This window comes from Natator depressus, chromosome 6, assembly GCF_965152275.1.
Source record: "Natator depressus isolate rNatDep1 chromosome 6, rNatDep2.hap1, whole genome shotgun sequence".
Taxonomy (NCBI): domain Eukaryota; kingdom Metazoa; phylum Chordata; order Testudines; family Cheloniidae; genus Natator; species Natator depressus.
The window spans coordinates 70,863,707-70,878,157 of NC_134239.1; the positions used below are offsets into that span (position 1 = coordinate 70,863,707).

The following is a 14,451-nucleotide window of genomic DNA, read 5'->3' on the forward strand; positions in this document are numbered from 1 at the left end:
CTGAATGCTTAAAAAAAAACGAACTTGAACCTGCTAGTAAACACTGATCAAAATATGGCACATCCATTTATTAACTTGTGTATTATTAATATATTTATTATGGCAGTGCCTAAGGGCCAACCAAGAATGGGGGACTATTGTTCTAGGCACTGTACAAACATAGAGTAGGAGACATTCCGAGCCTTCAAGAGTTTATGGTCTAAATAGACAAGACAGATATGGTGGGGGAAAGGGAGTGAATAAGCAGAGTGAACAAAGTGATGGCAGCCAATGTCATGTTAGTTCCACTTTTTCTTTTTATTTATTTATTTATTTATTTATTTTGGTGGGTTTACTTAAGAGAGAAAAGCTAAATGGAAAGAAAAAGGAAATGGAGCGGTGAAGGGGGCGGGGAAAAGAGAATAAGAGGGGCAGGTGTGGAGTGAAGCCAAGGTGAATAGACTGCTCCAACCCTCTTCCTTGCCCCTCCCTGACAAACAGCCAGTCAAATGTAGTGCACTAAACGTTTCCTCTGACTATAAGCCTCTCAGTGGTTCATTTCATTTTACCCCTTCCTTGTAAAGACAAAATAATGTGTTATTGAAAGTCTAGTTCCTGGTGTTCCTTATTCATTAGGATTGCTTGGTGATGTACTAAAATTGGCAATTGCAACCACATGACAACTCCCTCTGCTCCATCAAGGCAAATCTTCATGTGGCATTGAGCCATATAACAGTTATACACAACCCCCCTCCTGGTCACTAGCACAGGATTTGTGGCTGTTGGAAATAGAGCAAGGCCAGGGCTCCCATATGTCTCAGCAACTCCTGGCTACCAGAATAACCCCTAGGGCCATTGGCAGCTGTCACAAACTAGAGCAGTGTAAAGGCTGCTGTAAGTCATATCAGGGACCAGACTGGTATGCTCTCAGCTTCAGGATTGGGGGAATGTCAAGGTATTTTAAAGCCACTTTTGTAACCCTTGCTCTTCAGCTGTACCTAGGGCTCACTGGATACAGCCTAAAATTAGGAATATTGTACTGCAGAGCAGTTTTAGGAAGAAAATGCAGTACCCTCTTACTGGGGACAGAACATAGTATTGTGAAGTTGTTTAACTGTGCGGGGGTGTGAGAATGTTTTGTGGAGCTGTGAAAAGAGGAAAAGTGATGTCATGAAAAATTTTAGTTTGCTATTTACTCCTAGGGGAATTCTGCACCACTGTGCAATGCAGAATTTTGCAGAAACTTGACGTGTGTGCAAAATTTCCTTTGCCCCATAGAAATGGGCTGCCGTGCTGCTAGTTGCCACTAGGGGGGTCACTGGACTCGGTAGAGCCCAGCTTGCACATAGAAGACCCTGCTGGGGGGAGGGAGAGGGAGCTAGGGGGTTCCTGGCATGCCCTGAGGGAAGGAGAGGGCAGTGTGCAGGAAATTCCTTGCAAGTCTGGGACCAAGCATCAGGCTGTTTCTCTCTCTGGATCCATGGGCTCGGGGGGACGGGTAATCTGGGTGGCGGGGGGGGGGGGGGGGGTTGGGTTCTGGGGAGGAGGGGGTTCGGGTGTATTGGCTAGGGGTGGCTCTGCAGGTGGGTTCGAGGGGCAGGAGGGGTTGTGGCTGTCTGTTCCCCCCCCCTCCTCTCCCTCCCTGGCTAGGCTCTAGTGGGGCGTGGGGGCAGAGAAACAGGAACTGAATTGTCATAGTGGTTTCTTTAATTCTCTACTCCTGGGGGAATTTTTGTGCGTGTCTGTATTGTTACAGACATATTTGTTTACAGATATTTTGAAATAAATTACCAAAATAAATGAAACTGGTGTGATTACATAGTGTTATTTTAACAAATAAAATTTGCAGAATTTTTAATTTTTTGGCATTAATTTTTAATTTTTTGGCACAGAATGCCCCCTGGAGTATCTCTTGCACTTTCTTGGTCTCTTCTCATTTGTTCACTGCACCCTCTTCATTAGTTCAATGTAAAATCTGACTACTTTTCAGAAAGCTTTGTTAGTTTCTGTATTATTAAGGGGAAGGACAGCTTTTATTTAGATTTTAAAAAAACCCAAAACAAACACTACCAAAACAAACCTGTACGTTCTACACTCAGTTCTGTCCTTGGGGAGAGAGTGAGTGAGAGAATGACCACACATGACAGATGTTAGTCACATTGCTTAATGCGCTACTGGAAGGCTCTCTGATGCTATGGTAATGTATGGTATGAGAACCTGTATAGCACAGAATGCAGTTATGGTCTCCTTGGATCAGAGTCTTAGTCTCCTCTATATGCTAAAATAGTGACTGAACTGATGATACTCAGTGAATGATAGTATTTTTGGTTTGTTTAAATGAGAGGTGTGTGTTCAAAAACATGAAATATACCTACTACGATGTCCAAATTACAATGTGCTGTGGTCAAATAAATGAAACAGACATTTGAGGCCCAATTCATTGCTCCAGGTCTGAATGGGAAAGAAGAGTGGCAGGGATTGATGGCTTTATGCTCCTTTCTTCTGGAGCTGATCCCCAGTGAAGGTAAAGTAGTTTTAGGACATGACATAACTTGTACCTCACTGTGTATGGCCTCAAAGGCTCTTCTGGCTTTGTATAAAGAGAGAGAATGTTTCCCTTAGAGTATTGTGCTTGGCCTTTCAGGAATGCTCTCCTGAAAACTTATCATAGTGGCTCAGGCCGCAGGTTTATCAAATTTGATATCTTGCTTTTGGTAGTTGCCAGTATCTTCAGAGAGAAGCAGAAATCCCAATAAGGTAATAATGTAGTGCAGTGTGTGTGTGTGTGTGTGTGTTTGTGTGTGTAAGAGTCCTGTCTCTTTTTCATCATTGCCCTCTTTTGTCCAGAATCATGAGGTTAAATTCTATATAGAATTTTTAGCTTTGTTACAGTAATAAATTTACTATATCCTTTTGTGAATCCAGCTATGGTATTTCTGATCTGTTGCAGCACTAAGATGTGCAGGATAACCTGAACACTTGAAGGAAAAAATGTTTGCCATTTACTACCCCTTCAGTTTAATCAAGTGTCCCTTTAAAATCAAATAATACAAGAAAAGGAATTAGAATCAGTGGTATAACTAAAGGGAATGGTGTAGAAATTGCTGCTTTGCCTTCATATGAGGCATTCCATTTCTTAGGACAGACTAAGAAAACTATTTGTGTTTTGCATGGAAATGCTTCTTGGTGATTTCAAATAGGAAGCACTGTATGAATGGTAATTACTGCAGTTGGGCCAGTTCTGCAGTACTTAATTGGGCAAACAACTGCAGGAATTCTGCCTAAGTAAAAAATTCACTGTGAGGTGTGCTGTTGTAAAACTAGAGATGGTTTCATTCTTGCCAGAGCGTCCTCCTGAGTGATGACTCCAGTGACACGGATTCACCAAGTGATGAGGATGGAGAGGAGGAGGAGGAGTTTTCTCTTAGCAGGGAGGAGCTTCATAATATGCTGCGATTACACAAGTATAAGAAACTGCATCAAAGTAAATACAGCAAGGACAAAGAGGTAAAATCCCCAGAATGTGACACATTTCTCATGAATTTTTGACTCCCTTCCCCTCCCCCCCCCCCTTTTTTTTTAAATATGGTACAATATTTTAATTGATCTTAAACTTGCTTACAGAACTGAGTGTAGTCTCTGGCAGACTAGGAAAACATCCTATTGTGCAGCACCCCAGGACAACCTAAAACTTGGTCCAAACAAATGTAATTTAGTTTACAGGCCAATGGGCAAGCTGCTGACCTTACATTCTAGAATCCCCTATTCTGAGAATCCCTCAACATTACACAAACACCTATGCATCGGTGGTATCTCTCCTTACCCCAAACCCATGTACCTCCTCGCCAGAGCTAACTACCGTCCTGAGACCAGAATTAACTCAGCAAGTGTGAGAAGTATGGTGTTATGGGATACATTTCGGTATAGCTAGCTGCAGCCGTTAAGGTTGAATTGGTATATTTAAACCACATGCAGCAATTCATGGCCCACACACAGCCTCTTTGCAGTAAGAGAATAGTCATGAGCACTCTGCTTTTTCAGCAGAGGTTTCTGTCCTCCCCCTCCTTTTTCTTTCTCCTGGTTTTGTTGGCTTTTCATTTTTCTCAGTCTTTTTCCTTTCTTCACTTTCCTTTTCACATTCCAGACACTGTTCTCCTCACACACTTACAAATCCCTATAACTTTCCCTCACTAACTGTCCCTCTTTCTCTCCCCCTTTTGGGAGAAGAGGGGATCCTGCTGCTGTCACTGCACTTTTAGATCTCCCCAACTGTTATGGACCCTTCTGATTCCAACATTCCATCCCTTCTTACATTAAATGGATGTTGCCCAAACTGTTTTGCTTCTATTTGAATTGCAGTAGAAAGTGTGTGGAGGTGAACACTCCCTGTATTCCCCATTACATACTGACAAACCATAGTGCTGGGCCAGAGTCTGGAATGAAAATTGGTGGTCTCTCTTCAATTTACTTGTCAATTCCACCACATGGGTGGAGAAATAGATGATTTTCCCACCCTTCTCATTGCTTCTGTCCAGTTTTCTCTGTCCCTGTTCATCCAGTGCAATCTTGTCAGAGAGTGGCCTCCTCCCTGCACCCCCTTGTGGCCTCAGGGGAGCCTGGCAAGCAGTCCCTTGGCTCAGTTTTCACCCCCTACAAGGACCTTCTTAAATGTACTCCATATAGACTTTCATAAGTCTAATGAGAGCAGCCCTCCAGTGACAGCAGCTGATCTTAGAGTCTGATTTTATTTGCATGAAGTTCTTCTACAGTGGCCTTTAATTGGGAACAGTCTCTCTTCCCTGAGCATCCGTCCTTCAGCTTCCTGCTGCCTTTTATAGGGAAATCAGATGATCCCTGTTTAGTAACTAGGGTTGGCTGGCCTCAGGCCTCTAACCTTTAAGAGGCAAGCCACTTTTTTACAAATCACATATTGCATTTTGGGAAGAGGCCCCAATTTAACTCTACATGCATTCATATTCTTGAAAGTGCAGTATAGAACACAACTGTTAGGCCTTTTTTAAAAAAATGAAGGCTGATTACGCTAGTTGTTATTTTCAGACTGCAGTTCAAGGTACCATTCAGCTGAAACACCCACAATATTCAGTAGCTTGTCCCCAAGGAGGAAGAGAGAACATGCATACAAAAGAGTTTTGTTATTTTATTTTTGTGCCACAAATTTATTTTTATGCCGGAAGTCTCACTACTTCTCCAAAAGCTTGTCAGTTAACTGGAGCAGAAGATTAATCTGACAGTGTGTTCAGAAGTAAAAAGTCAACTAAACTAGAGAGCAGGACAGAGATTTCCCTGTATCTGAAATTTGTGTACACCACTTAGTCATTATGGTGACTGGTACTTCAGAAGTGCTGATTTTAGAGACTATTTAGAAAAGCTGGATGAGCACAAGTTCATGGGACCGGATGCACTGCATCTGAGGGTGCTAAAGGAGTTGGCGGATGTGATTGCAGAGCTATTGGCCATTATCTTTGAAAACTCATGGCGATCGGGGGAGGTCCCGGAAGACTGGAAAAAGGCTAATGTAATGCCCATCTTTAAAAAAGGGAAGGAGGAGGATCCGGGGAACTGCAGGCCCCTCAGCCTCACCTCAGTCCTTGGAAAAATCATGGAGCAGGTCCTCAAGGAATCAATTTTGAAGCACTCAGAGGAAAGTGTTCAGGAACAGTCAGCATGGATTCACCAAGGGCAAGTCATGTCTGACTAACCTAATTGCCTTCTATGACGAGATAACTGGCTCAATGGATGTATTATTCCTTGACTTTAGCAAAACTTTTGATACGCAAAAGGAAAAGGAGTACTTGTGCCACCTTAGAGACTAACAAATTTATTTGAGCATAAGTTTTCATGAGCTACAGCTCACTTCATCGGATGCACGGTCTCCCACAGTATTCTTGCCAGCAAGTTAAAGTGCTATGGGCTGGATGAATGGACTATAAGGTGGATAGAAAGCTGGCTAGATTGTCGGGCTCAATGGGTAGTGATCAATGGCTCCATGTCTAGTTGGCAGCCGGTGTCAAGCAGTGTGCCCCAAGGGTCGGTCCTGGGGCCGGTTTTGTTCAATATCTTCATTAATGATCTGGAGGATGGCGTGGACTGCACCTTCAGCAAGTTTGAAGATGACACTAAACTGGGAGGAGTGGTAGATACGGTGGAGGGTAGGGATAGGATACAGAGGGACCTAGACAAATTGGAGGATTGGGCCAACAGAAATCTGATGAGGTTCAACAAAGACAAGTGCAGAGTCCTGCACTTAAGACGGAAAAATCCCATGCACTGCTACAGACTAGGGACCGAATGGCTAGGCAGCAGTTCTCTAGAAAAGGACCTAAGGGTTACAGTGGATGAGAAGCTGGGTATGAGTCAACAGCGTGCCCTTGTTGCCAAGAAATCCAACGGCATTTTGGGCTGTATAAGTAGGGGCATTGCCAGCAGATCGAGGGAAGTGATCATTCCCCTCTATTCGATATTGATGAGGCCTCATCTGGAGTACTGTGTCCAGATTTGGGCCCCACACTACAAGAAGGATGTGGAAAAATTGGAAAGAGTCCAGCGGAGGGCAACAAAAATGATTAGGGGGCTGGAGCACATGACTTACGAGGAGAGGCTGAGGGAACTGGGATTGTTTAGTCTGCAGAAGAGAAGAATGAGGGGGGATTTGATAGCTGCTTTCAACTACCTGAAGGGGGGTTCCAAAGAGGATGGATCTAGACTGTTCTCAGTGGTACCAGATTACAGAACAAGGAGTAATGGTCTCAAGTGGCAGTACGGGAGGTTTAGGTTGGATTTTAGGAAAAACTTTTTCACTAGGAGGGTGGTGAAGCACTGGAATGGGTTACCTAGCGAGGTGGTGGAATCTCCTTCCTTAGAGGTTTTCAAGGTCAGGCTTGACAAAGCCCTGGCTGGGATGATTTAGTTGGGGATTGGTCCTTCTTTGAGCAGGGGGTTGGACTAGATGACCTCCTGAGGTCCCTTCCAACCCTGATATTTTATGATTTTTGACAACTGAAAATGTTCTGTCAACTATATATATTTTTTTTGTTTGACAACCTGAATATTAGTTAGTTGTACAATCAAACCTCGCAATAACGCGCCCCGTGATAAGCAAATTCGGATGTAACACGGTCATAAGTGGGCTCCCCTTTAAGGCCATAATACTGTTTGTGTTTTGCCAGAATACTTTTTTTATGACATTTATAAATAAACCGCGTTCTTCCGGTCTTACAGGATAAAGTGACTCGTGGCCATTGCAGGCCCATTGCACTTACTTCTCGGGTTGTACGTGTGTATGGTGTTTGTCTATTAACTTGTTATTAATTTCCTATATTTTAAAAAATATTTTACCGTTATGTATACGCCAGTTTGCAAATGCAAGTCGTTTTCTGCCCAAGAGAAATTGTATGCCCTGGATCAACTAAAGAAGGGCAAACAACAAACTCAGCTTGCTAGAGATCTAGGAATTAGCAAGTCCACTCTGTGAGGGTAGAAAAAAGAAGAAAAGCTCCGTAGCCTACCCTGCATTCTTGAAGAGGAAACTGGTTTATAGCGTAAAAAGGTCAAGTTTGCTAATGATGAATGCCTAGATTCAGCCTTGTACCAATAGTTTGTCCAGGCTCGCTCAGAAGGAGTTCCCATTTCTGGGCTGCTATCTCTGCACGTTGCATTGAATAATGCTGGATATAGGGTCTTGGTCCAACTTTTCCATCATCTACGCACGATGAGGGTCACGACGACGAGCCTGAATTTACAAGATTCATTGAAGACGATGTATGTTTAGCCGAAGAAGCACTCGGAGAATATGAGCACAGTCATCATGATATCCTCATCTGGTTTTCAGCAGATGACATCTGCCCCAGATATGGACACATGTCAGATGATGTACTTGTCGCAAATGTCAGCGGAAAGAATGAAGCTGCACCACCAGAGCCCGAAACCAGTGGCGCTAATGATGATGATGATGGTACCTCAACTCCCCCACCAAAAGCGTCCAAGGCAGTAAAGCACCTAGAAGCCAGTTTGAGGTGGCTGGAAACTCAAGATGTGGACAGCATCAAAATCCTCCAACTCAAAAGCATTCTTGACTTTGCTAGAAGCCAACAGTCCGTGGCAAATAAGCAGACCACACTAGATAGCTTTTTTTAGAAGTGATGAAATTTAAAATTATGGAGTCATGCAACCAGATTGACTTTGCACTCTGCGCAATGATTAGTATAGTCGATTTCACATGTTTCTTTCATGTACATGTAATTAAATTACTACTTTTGTGTTTCAAACATGCTGGGATAACCGTTGGTTTTTTTTACAAGACTTAAACTGAGCGGCTTGAAATGGTAAATTTTCATAACCCTGCTATAAAGCGATCCCGCATTTATCGCGATATAATATTTTGGACCCCAATTATGACGTTATAGCGGGGTTTCACTGTACTTGGAGTAATTGCTTTTAACACTCTTTTCCTAGCCTGATTTATGGACACTCTACTTGTGTTGTTGTCTGGAGAGTCATGGAAATGATCTAATTTCTGGATTAGATTATTAAAAACCAGATGCTGTACCCTCTTCATGCTTAAAGGGATGCTATCCACTTCAATTAAAAAAAAATTATTAAAAATAATTTCAGGTACTACGTCTGCCCTGTGGTTTCTCAGGCAGCATTTATGGCACTGCAATTGTGTTTCCGTATTTTTTTAAAATGTTTTCCTCAAATTGCTGTGTGAAACACCCACACAAACACCTAAGGACATTGATTGACTAGGTAGGAATGACTTCACACAAAATGCTATCTAATGCACAAAGTATGCAAACTGGAAAAATAGAGCTTTTGTTTTTTCCCCACCTCTCATCTGTCAATTATAGTAATTGTATGATGATAACAAGTAAACACCTGTCTTCAAGCGGGCTGGAATCTGTCTCAGAGGAGGGAGGAATTGGCCCCCACCCATTCTTGTAGAGGATTCTGTGTATGTGGTCCCTTCATGCCACCTCAGCATAGGACTCTATGTGTTAGGCTCCTGCTGTTGCTACCCTAACAGAGCTATGATGGAGTGGTACCATTGAAATCTCCACCACACACAATTAGTCCTCTATTGGGTTGGTGCCCAGAGGGGTGGGGAGCACCCATTTGTAGGAATACCTGCCCTGGCTGCCACCCAAACGTATGAGTGCAGCCTTCCCATTCCCTCCTCTTTTTTTTTCTCTAGAGAGATTGAGGATGGGTTGGCCTCAGGTCCTTCCTTTACCCAAGAGAGAAGCAGTAGTGTCTGGTTACTCAGACTCAGTACTAGGAGCAATTGCAATGACTCTCACTAATTCTGGCCAGCTGGGAGCTGCAAAGACAGGGCCTCCCCTTTCCCTGGCTGCTGAGAGGTGCTGTGGTGGCTGTGATTCCCTTCCTACCCAGAATGCACCAGAGGAAGCAGGAGCATCCTGCCCCTTCATTGGTGTCTGGGGGTACACCTCAGAGGCCCACTCTTTTCTCCGTCACACTCAGGACAGCCAGGAAGACCCCCTCTTCCCTTGATGGTAGTGGTGACTCATACCCTTCTCAAGATACAGCAGTGGCAGTAGTTGTCCCCTTCCCCCCCCCCCCCCCAAGCGAGCAGGTTCCTAGTCTGCTCTGGTGATGGGCATGGGGCTGTACATGGCTTTCTCCCTCTTTGGGAGTCTGTGTATAGTCTTGACAGACAACACTGCGTTGGCTACACTGGCCATATTTTCACTCTTTACTTTGCAAACCTGAAGGTTAGAAACATTACTTAAAAAAAAAAAACAAAAACAGCGATTCTGACTTCATCATGTGACTGCAGGAGGTGGGGCCCTAGACATGTTCTTATAGTGTCTATGCTTTAATTTAGTGCAGCTTTTTGAGCACCCTATTAGCAACTTGGTGGGAGCCTGATGGCTATGCCTGCTTTGCATAAGGTAGAGCAGATTTCAGCTGTAAAATGGGAATGTGGCCTATAGTAACAATATAGGTCCTAACATGCAGTGTTCTAATTTGAGCCAAGCAGATGGGTATTTGAATTTAGTTGGAGCATTGTATGCTGAGATCTGTAGGCTGTACAGACACTTCTTACATATTACTGTATTAATGAGTAGGCTGCAATTCACTTTGTAGAGCTTTGGGAACCAAATCTGTCCAGTGGCTTTACTTTGGGCACCTTATCTTAATCCAGTTCAATTTTAAATATGGAGGAGTACACATTTTTCAAACTTTTCTTTATGGACAATATTTGAATTTGTTTACTCATCTATATCTGCTAGCAGTTATGTTGCTTAACTGTTTACTTCTGTTTCAGTTGCAGCAATATCAGTACTACAGTGCAGGGCTACTCTCCACACATGATCCCTACTATGAGCAACAGCGCCATCTCCTAGGGCCCAAGAAAAAGAAGTTCAAAGATGAAAAAAAATTAAAAGGTGAGGTAACCACCCTGTGTTACTACTTGGAGTTTGTGTGATTAGACTTGTCATATTGTATTTCCACTTACTAATAAACATTAATCTTCAATACCACTGATGGTAGGTAGGTAGGCAATATCACATTTTATAGAAAGAGCCTAAAACATAGGCCGTGGCTTATCTACTCCCCCCAGAGAGAGTTGATAGGAAAACTGGGATTAGAAATTTGGAGTTCCTGCTTCCTAGTCTTGGTCTCTAGCTCTAGAGTGACAGAGACAGGCATAGCCTAGTTGTCAATCACCCTACAACCTATTTCATTACTCAATAATGTTTTGGAATCAACAGATATCATTGTATACTGTGGTTCTGGTACTTGGTTTTCTGGCAAATATAGCAAATGCTTGAAAAGCACAAGAAGTTGCCACATACCTGGATAGTTCTCCTTATAAGTATGATCCTTCCAAACAAGGAATTATGGGGACTGAGACCACAGTCTGGAAAGTGGAGGGATGTGTTAGGAAACTGCTGTCTGGGGTGAATTAAAATAGATCTACTTCTGACAACTCTCAGCTAGAGTTTCTCAGATGCATGTTTTTCAGGAAACACAGTTTCCTTTCTTGACTGAGCTGATAGCAGCTAGAAATCTGGGCGGAAACAGGAAGAGAAGGTTATGAATTATCAATGCAAAGTGGATTCTGCCTAGTGCAAGTACTGAAAGTCTGATCTGTGTTCAAGAAGGTTATTTTGGCCTTCCTTCCTTCCTTCCCTATCCTCCTGCACATCCTTCTAGCTACATATGTTTTTCTCTCAGAAACTTACAGTGTACTTGGCTTTGCAGAATCTCTGCAGCTTACTTGTTAATTATCCGATCCTAGTGTCTGTTAGTTTCCTCTGAACACATGGTATCTGTACTAAATATAACTAGACATCTCTTTCAAATGACCAACAGCTTGGTTTGAGACTTATACTGAATGCTGATCTTGTGTTTGTTTTTTTTTTTTTTTTTAAATGTTTGTGACTAGAGCTTCACTCAAGGGCAGAAAAACATACCAGCTTCCAAGTATTTTAACTGTACAGGCATGTTTCCCTGGGGAGAGGAGTATCGAGTTCTCATCATCTTGCAATATCAGATTTTTCCTGTCTAATGGCTAAGTAATGAAAAGGTAGCTAGTGTTATGTATGGGTGGGCCCAGAATGGGATGAACATAAAACTACTCCTGGACCAGTTCCGTTTTTGCTGGTCCCTTTTGTTGTTAGATATAAAGTGGCTAGGAAAGCAGGGCAAGGGAGGACATAGGAGTTGATGTGGAGGATCACAAATGACAGGAAAAGAAACTGATCTTGTGCCAATTGTTCCCATGCAGCCAAGTTGAAAAAAGTGAAAAAAAAGAGGAGACGGGATGAAGAACTCTCCTCAGAAGAGTCACCAAGACGCCACCATCACCAGACCAAAGTTTTTGCTAAGTTTTCTCATGATGCACCACCACCAGGGTCCAAGAAGAAGCACTTGACCATCGAACAACTGAATGCCCGCCGACGGAAAGTGTGGCTTAGCATTGTCAAAAAGGAGCTACCAAAGGTGAGCTTGGCCAATGGCATTGAATGGGGGATGCCAAGGCAGAGAAGGTTTGAGGAATCAGGAAGTCAGAATGCAGTCTGAGAGCTTTCTGTGGATCACCAGATATCACAATAATATTCCATACTCCATCTTTTGCTGTGTTGGTGAGTGAGGTGCTCTTCCAACTTCTGATTTTTTTTAAAGTTTTCATTAAATTTTAAGTAGGTATATAATCACTGCAAAGAGGAGGGGGTGCATTCCACAGAAACAAAGAAAAGGCTGGAGAAGAGGAGAATGGAGACAAAGGCAGAAGTGTAGGAGAGGAGGGAGCGATCGATGGGCTGTTCAGAAAATAAAGAACGTGTGAAGCAAGGGTTCTCTCTGAACTGGCTTAGCTGCTGCTCAACAGTTAAAGGAAAAATGAGTCATCATACAAAGAGCACTCAGTCACACTACCTTTACAGTGAAGAAAAATTATTTAAAGTAGTATTCAATAGAACACTGGTTAAAGGGTCTTTTAGAGAACCTTGTACAACTTGTATTGAAGTGTGCTTGCTTAACAAAACTAACCGGCCAGGGCCAAATGGAGACTTTTATAGTTAAAAATTTTTTTCAGGGAGTCTTGTTTTATACTTATACTTTTTTAGTATTTTGTAATAACACACTAATTGATCTAAACTTTGTAGCAACTGCAACTCAGGTGAGATTGAGGAGATAAAGAGGGACAATTTTAGCCATAATGTGCAGAGAGAACTGTGCCTGCTTCTTCAAGTATGTGTCTGAGTGGATCTCACTGTGCAAGATTGGAGTCTTTTGAATAGCAATGTCCGTTGGGGCCGTTCATGAGCCCTGTGCCTCCTTGTGTTCCATATGAAGGATGGGGTGGCTATGACCTTCCCTCAGTTCCCTTGCCGATAGCAGCAAGACAGAATCTGGTGAGCTCCAAGTAAGTCTTCAAAAAATTGTTCAGAACTCTTCTGATTCACCTGACTTACGACTGCTCTGCACAATATTTACTCATCTGTACTGAGTACAGATGGTGAGACCCAGTCTGTATAAGCCCTTCCCCCCTTTACAGGGCCCCTCAACATGGCAAGTTTGAAATCTGGGGGCTCAAGCCTGTCCTTCCTCTGATAGACTAATTCTGTTCCAAGACAGGCACAATGGGTGCCTCTTGTTTGGGAGAATCCCATACACCGAGCATATGCTTGGTGTACCTGTTGATTTGTGCATTCTTACAAAAAATATGGGATGTGTGGTTGAAATTCCATCACTTGGATCCTTCAGATCGTGAGGAGATGGGCAGAGTCTTGGTATCAGACAAGCCAGCTTCGTCCAGTACCCCATCTAGGACACATGTGACACCATCGCTGAGAAGGAGGCACTGAGAGAAGACCTGGAACTGGTCTAGGCACTGAAGGAGTCTCCACTGGCACTACAGACACCTCTGGTACTGAAGTCCAGCACTGAAACAGACTGCTCCAAACATGAGGGCAAAGACCCTAGCTTGGAAATCAGTGACTTTGCACAAAGACAGACCACTAAAACCTCAGGAGAGGGAACCACCAAACCCTGTTTGGCATTGAGAAGGCACCACTCCAGTTCTAGCAGTGCACCTTTCAGTGTCAAAACCTATAGCTGAACCAGGGTTGTGTGAAGTACGTTGGAAGAACTAGGACCGTCCAAGGCATCCACCAGTACCAGTGCAGAGCCTGGTATCTTGGCGCTATATACCTTGGTGTCACCCCTAAAGGATACTTATTCCACCTCTCCATCACCGGGGCATATGTTCTCATCTCAGTTGAGCCAGAGGACCTTCTCCTCTGAGACCCTTGTGACATTATTGAACAACTAGCTGGTTCTCCCTACCGGGCTCAGCTGCTGTCTTGTCAGGAGTGGCATTGGACTACTCAATACCAGATAAGACAGCCATACCCATATGTAGTATAGTATTCCACTGTGGCCGTATTGGGCTTATTGAGGTCCACTTTCATATGCCTCTTAAAGCAGGTTTCCAACTCATTTCAGGAAAAGGAAAAGATTGCTCTCCCGAGTAGTATCCCTGGCCAGACCACTGGTGACACCTGGGAAGAACTGGGAAGAACTAGATGTGGGGGCAGAGCAACACCAGTGTCCTGTCTCACCACCTAAGGACCTCTCAATTTCATCATGCAATGAAGCAGTGTCTTTGGCATGGATACTGGCACCCAGATGACTTTAGTTCATTCCAGAGCTGCTTAGGAGAATCACAGAGACTCTGGGAAATATAGGCACCTGTCATACCGGAGAAATCTCCTAAATTGTTTGATATTTTGACACCTTCTGGTCCAGCCAGAATCACATTCCCCATAAATGAAGGACTGCATGACCCTTCTAAAGCCCTGTGGCAAAAATCGGCCATAATAACAGCTATTGTAAAGTGAATAGATAAGCAGTACCAGGTCCCTCAAAAAGGGTTTGTGTAATTTACACCCATCCTACCCCTAGCTGCTTAATAGTCTT

The 14,451-nt window shown here is 43.4% G+C and overlaps 1 protein-coding gene across 1 annotated transcript in view; it reads left to right on the forward strand.

The window, feature by feature from the left end:
- INO80 (INO80 complex ATPase subunit) overlaps nucleotides 1–14,451 on the forward strand; it is a 128,035-nt gene that overhangs the window by 26,401 nt on the left and 87,183 nt on the right. Inside the window, exons 5-7 of the mRNA XM_074955680.1 lie at nucleotides 3,325–3,486; nucleotides 10,289–10,409; nucleotides 11,756–11,970. Coding sequence (XP_074811781.1) covers nucleotides 3,325–3,486; nucleotides 10,289–10,409; nucleotides 11,756–11,970 — 498 coding nt within the window. The remainder of the gene's footprint in view (nucleotides 1–3,324; nucleotides 3,487–10,288; nucleotides 10,410–11,755; nucleotides 11,971–14,451) is intronic.